The 6,263-nt window shown below is 44.7% G+C and overlaps 1 protein-coding gene across 2 annotated transcripts in view; it reads right to left on the bottom strand.

Moving 5' to 3' along the window:
• Positions 1-5,670: 5,670 nt before the first annotated feature.
• pip5kl1 (phosphatidylinositol-4-phosphate 5-kinase-like 1) overlaps positions 5,671-6,263 on the bottom strand; it is a 40,204-nt gene continuing 39,611 nt past the window's right edge. For both annotated transcript variants that reach the window (XM_078426009.1, XM_078426010.1), the window contains one exon: positions 5,671-6,096. In XM_078426009.1, coding sequence (XP_078282135.1) covers positions 5,673-6,096 — 424 coding nt within the window. In that variant the 3' untranslated portion in view covers positions 5,671-5,672. The remainder of the gene's footprint in view (positions 6,097-6,263) is intronic.

Here is a 6,263-nt window from a genome sequence, read left to right as displayed (position 1 = left end):
ACCTGGTCAAACTTTCATCATGTCAGTTGTCTGGGGGAAGTATCAGTGTCTGAAAAGCCCACTTGTCCCATACCAGCCAAGTTGGCATATTGGGCTCATCCTATTTGCCTGCACTTAGCCCATGGCCCTCTAAATATTTCCTATCCATATCTCTGTCCAATGTCTGTGATCCCTTCTTGCTCCTGCAGTAGCAATAACATTCTGTGGTGCATCCTAAATGCCACTGGAGTTCACGTGATTTGCAACAAGTGTTACAAAGCTGCAACTTTAATAAAGTTGTTTATTCTAAGAACTAGATATGTGTGAATGATATCACTGTGCTCTCTTTGGGTAACTGTGTCAGTACAACATGGCAGTAGCTTCTCTCCATGCCACTCGGAGATGATGCCAGGGAACTCTCTCTCGTCTGCCTTGTCATCAGCGACTTCCTCCTCTTCCAGGTGCAGGACTTGAGCTAGAGATTCAGCAATTCTACCAGCTGCAACTTGCTGCTTGAGTGAAGAAATACCAGCTCACATTCCCTCCCGTCTGGAACGTTACTTTGTAAAACAATCTGTAATTCTCAGCCACCAAAGAGGAAACACAATGTTCCTGCTCGCTCTACCAAAACCCCTCATAGCTTTGAAATCATGTTGAGTTTACCCCATAAACTTACCTGCTCTCAAGAGAAGAATCGTGGCTTCTCCAAACTCTCCACAAACATCCTACCCACCTCTCATCCCTATTTCCTCTCTGCCTTCTTAAATTTGATGCCAACGATTGTGCAAAATCCCATGAAGTGAATCCCAATCAAAAATTTGTGAAGTATTAGCATGAATTTTAATTTTGTATTCCATATCCCCATTTCTCAAATGCCTTGTTAACGTGCTCTGCCATTTTCAAGAATGAGTAAGATGGACTCATTAATTCTTCTTTTATACTGCCATTTCTCTGCAGAATGCATCATACCTATCCATATTATGTCTCATGTGCCACTGATAGTGAGTTTCACCATGTCCACATGAACTCTGCTGCTACCCAGCTCATTACTACCATGTTTTTACAAAGTTTTAAACTGCAGTCCCTGTTCCCTATTTACGTACATGTCCTTCCTGGTTTAGGACATTGACTCATGGCCATCCCTACACATCACCGAGCTCCCATATTAAATTCAAAACTCCAATGCACCTACACATGTTCATTCCCACAAACGTCAGATTTAGTTTCCTCTCTCTCCAATTTTAGTAATTGTTCTTCCTTAATGTCTTGTGTGCTTTTGATGCCATTCATTAAAGCACTGTGGAGATAAGGTCACCTTATCTAGTGAATGTTGTGTATTTTCTGACTTATGAACAGAGTCTTTATGTGCTTCTGTAAAATCAGAATCTGTTCGTTACCTGAGGACTGCCTATATATCGTCAGAATTTTTAATAAAGTAAAATATTGTTGTACCAAAAGGTGGCACCATTGACATATCAGAATCAGGGTCCCAGCTATAGAAAGAACAAGTGAAAACCTCCAACAGAAAGCAGAGGGAACAGATCCTAACTGTGTGAGTGTGTAATGGGTAACCGATAGCCAGCATTCTTCACTGGTGAAAAACCTGGTGCAAACCCCCCAAGGCCAGTTCTTTCGCTGGAATATAAAGCAATTCATCGCAGCATTTCGTGCAGGATCAGCAAATCACTTCTATTCTGATTCTGCTTAAAATATTCCTTTCCCTTTCTCCAGCTTTTAACAGTTCCAACAGACTGCTTTCTACAAAGAGTGCACTCATCCACTCTGAGGCAGAGTCTATCAAGGTCAGGTTGACTCAAGCCACTTCTACATGATTTACTCGAACCAAAGGAGTGGAGCTTGCTCATCCCGCCTGCTTTAAATTGCTCTGTGATGTGTCCTCTCTCATTCCAGCACCTGACTGATACCAGAAGCAGTCTAATGGATGAGGGGAAGTTTGCAGAGAGCAGAAGGTGGGAGTAAAAAACAAAACATACTCGGCATGTCAGGCAGCCTCTGTGGAAAGAGGAACATGGACTTAATATTTCCGTTCAATGACCCTACTTGGTTAAAGCTGGCCCCGAGTTCAGTCAGTACCTTGCTGCGCACACTGAGACTAATAAACCTGATGTCCATGGTGATGGGATGAACTGGGGTGGGGGAATGGTGCTGGATCTATCCAATGAGTATCTCCAGAACTTTGTGTTTTATTATTTCAGATTTCCTGGATTCATAATATTTCCCTTGTACACTATGGAACAGAGGGTTCCCAGGTAACATGGGACAAGAGTTCTGACATTGGGTGATCTAGTCAGGCCAGATTCTGTGTCCCCGACTCGAAGATGCTGCATTTCAGGCCCATCAGTAGTTCACTGATAAAAGCTGTTTCTGTTCACCATTAAACAGCTGGATCCAAACTTCCTGCAAGAGATGACTGGACAATTGTAGAGAATCCAGGGGTTCATGCAGTAATAATGCCATGAATGGACAGCTCTGTAACATCCGCTCATCCCCAGTCTGAGGCTTTCCCTCACTTGCGCTGTCCACTGAGAGCATAAGGTAGAACATGCTGTCAGGCGAATCTCTCGCCACTATTTTCAAGAACAGCGGGTTGTTCTCACGGGCGTGCCGGCCATTATCTGCTTCCTATCATATTGCTGTTGTGGAATCTTGCTCTGCAACATTTGGTGCTGCGCTTTGTGTGATCAATCAGTAAGCTTCTGGAGTATTCTGTCAGGTACAAAGTGTTTTGGGGTGCGTTAAGGTTTTGAAACATTCTGTTTAAACCCGAGGTTTTCAGATTTGGTTCATTCTGACCAATGTGTACGAAAAGTTAACGGAATGGAAAAATCATTTTATTGCACAGTGCAAATGAATTATTTACGATGCCTGAGATTCCATATTTTACATACAAATTTATTGAACCCCCGAGACCGAGACCCTTAACCCTCTGGTTCAGAGTCCAGAGTGGCGTCAAATAAGAAAAAATATCATTTCCAAATCGTGGTTCCAGGATTACTAAGTGTCCTAACATGGTACGAATGTGTATTACAAGTCATATGAATCAAATGGGTTTTGCTATGGGTCATTTGGGTTTATGGGAGTTAGAATGCCGATTATTTGTGCCTGTCGAATGCAATATGTGAGGTGTTTCTATGGTACATATATGCCTATGATACAACAGGTGGCTCTATAGAGTCACAGCACATGAAGCAGTTCCATTGGAGTACAGTATATTTAATAACTCTATCGGAGTTCAAGATATGAGCTGCTTCTATGGGGACGCAGCGAGTAAGTGGTTTTATTGGGGTGTAGAATATGAGATGGTTTCCCTGGGTGCCGTGTGTCTGTGTGGTTCCAATAGGTTTCTGTGTGGTTCTATCTGGGTGCAGTGTGCTGTTTTGTTGGAGGTCCTGGTTTTGAGCTGGTTCTGCAGGATACAGTTCCTCAAGGGTGTGTTGAATCACCTCATTCATTTTCACGTCCGTGATTCAATGGGGATGCAGTAAAAGCCACATGGCAGGCTATCAATCTTTTGAGTAGTTGTTGTCAACAAAGGATGCTCAACGAGATCATTGGCCAGGCTTTTTAATCTGCTGTTGGATTGTGTACATTTCCAGTATTTCCCATTTTAGGGATCAGTCTGGCTAACACTTTAAGGCTGTTGGGTGACAGACTGAACACTGCCATTACCAGTCATCTTCCTCACAAACCAACACTCTTACACTGTAATCCACCTTCCTCACTGAGCTATGCAAAACTGAGAATAATTCGAGGGAAAGAGTATTTCCTTTTCAAGTGTACATGTAAATCTATTTTGCCAATTGTCTTAAATCTATCCGCGGGTCACTGATTCACACCCAGGAGGTCAAGTATTCAGGATGACACAGTACAGGTCTCCATGTGGACATCATACCCGTACCACTTAAGTGTTTGAGAACTGTCCAAATAATCTTACTGCTGTTGACTTTCCCCAAAATAATACCGTGCCAATAAAATGCCCAATTCCTTTAATCGTTAATCCAAATAATCATGGTATCAGCAATCCTCACTCACCCTTTGAAAACAGGATATCCCAACTTGCTGTAATTAGGAACTCTCAAAAAATTATTTTCACCATTTTATTTGGGGCAGCACAGTGGTGCAACTAGTGAAGCTGCTGCCTTACTGCAGAGTTTGTACGTTCTCCCTGTGACTGCATGGATTTCCTCCAGGTTTTCTGGTTTTCACCCACATCTTAAAGAAGCATGGGTTGGTAGGTTAATTGGCTGCTGCAAATTGCCCCTAGTGTTTCGGTGAGTGATCCAATCTGGGGGAGTTAATGGGAATGTAGGGGAGATAGATTAAAAGGAAATTAGTATAGGTCAGAGATTGCTAAAGAGACTGCAAAGATTGAGTTATAGAGTGATACAGCATGGAAACCAGCCTTTCTGCCCAAATTGTCGGTGCCGACCAAGATGCCACATCTAAACTAGTCGCATTTGCCCACATAGCTTGCCGAACCTTTCCTATCCATGTACTGTCCAAATATCTTAATAGAATATCTGGGCGGCACGGTAGCGCAGCGGTAGAGTTGCTGCTTTACTGCGAATGCAGCGCAGGAGACTCAGGTTCGATCCTGACTACGGGTGCTGCACTGTAAGGAGTTTGTACGTTCTCCCCGTGACCTGCGTGGGTTTTCTCCGAGATCTTCGGTTTCCTCCCACACTCCAAAGACGTACAGGTATGTAGGTTAATTGGCTGGGTAAATGTAAAAATTGTCCCTAGTGGGTGTAGGATAGTGTTAATGTACGGGGATCGCTGGGCGGCACGGACTTGGTGGGCCGAAAAGGCCTGTTTCCGGCTGTATATATATGATATGATATGATAACAATGATGGCCTGCTGTTATGTCATAAGGAAATACAGAAAATATGTTCTTCTGCAAATTAGTTGCTGGAGCCATTTGTGTTATTGTGATTTACAATCAACTAGCAACGTGAAGTTTGATCTTGGTCAAGATACCATGCCCTCACTTTGCTGACCTGGTACTGGGTTTGGTATTAGCAGGTGTTTTTACCCTGATATGGAGTTCTTCGATTCCTGCCCACTGTTTACCCTGATGAAGATTGAGTGGGCACTGCCCTTTGTTGGCTAGAGCAGCAGTTTTAGTCAGGGGAGGCATTGACATTTGAAGATTAGATTGTGTGGAGTGAGCCGACCAAGACCAGCTGTGTGTTCTGGAGCTCTGATTTGCTGCATGCAGTATTTTTTTTAAAAAGCAAGCTTTACCTTTGTTAAAGAAGAGGAATTGGGTACACATACTATACTTAAGGTTCAATTATAGAGCTTCCTTTCTCCTTCCATTTAAGGCAGTCTGGAGCATCATGCAAGTCTGGACAGCTTTTCCATGCGGTGACCAGTGAATTTGTTCTCGTATTTTGATTTGAAAGTGGCTTCTAGCAAGTGCAATGTTGACGTCTTTACACCAAGAATTTTACAGCACAGAAGCAGGCCAGTGTCCCCCAGTGCCTGACACTGATGCTTCTGTTGGCAAGGCTGTGTCTGCTCCTTCAGGAGGACAGCCTCCCACCCCGTGACCTGTCGGGTCATAGACTATGCCCAGTGGCAGAAGTTAGCCTCACCGCTCTCACTCACTCTGAACTCTAGCCCTCTTCCCCAGTGTTTCCCCACCCTCCCCTCAAGCTACCCCAGCTCCTAAACTGTGTGGTCGTCCACCCACTGGCACAGTCGCTTGGCATATTTGTCAGGATGGACAGTGGAGAAGGACTGGCCCCGATATCTGATGGATTTCCACAGGTACTCCAGCTTCTTACGGAACCCGTACACGGTGAAGACGTCGATGATTCCCACAAAGTAGCGGGTCTGGGCCCCGTCGATGATGTGCAAGGAGTTCTGGGATCTGGGCAGCAGTCGCCGATTCTGCACCGACACTTCGGTCAGCTCCATCTCTGACCCACTGGTGTCTACTGAGGACAACGTTGCCTTGGGGACCTCCTTGACGTGGCACTCGTCCGTGCCACTTACAACCTCAGACACCAGCACAGTCGATTCTTCCTCCACCAGCCCTGGAACTGGGGTCCCGGTTGAGTGACTGGGGCTGCCTCCACCGGGCATCGATCTGTAGGGGAGGGGAATGGAGTTCTCTAAGGTTTATCTTCACCTGAATGCATCCCAAAGTGCTACACAGTCAATTAATTATTTCTTTGAAACGCAGCCACTGTAATAACACAGGGAAACCTGGCCAATTTCATAACATTGAGGCTCCACATGCAGACATGGAGCAGT

The sequence above is a fragment of the Rhinoraja longicauda genome, chromosome 31, assembly GCF_053455715.1.
Source record: "Rhinoraja longicauda isolate Sanriku21f chromosome 31, sRhiLon1.1, whole genome shotgun sequence".
NCBI classification, from domain to species: Eukaryota; Metazoa; Chordata; class Chondrichthyes; order Rajiformes; family Arhynchobatidae; genus Rhinoraja; species Rhinoraja longicauda.
This window is presented reverse-complemented; position numbering and strand designations above follow the sequence as displayed.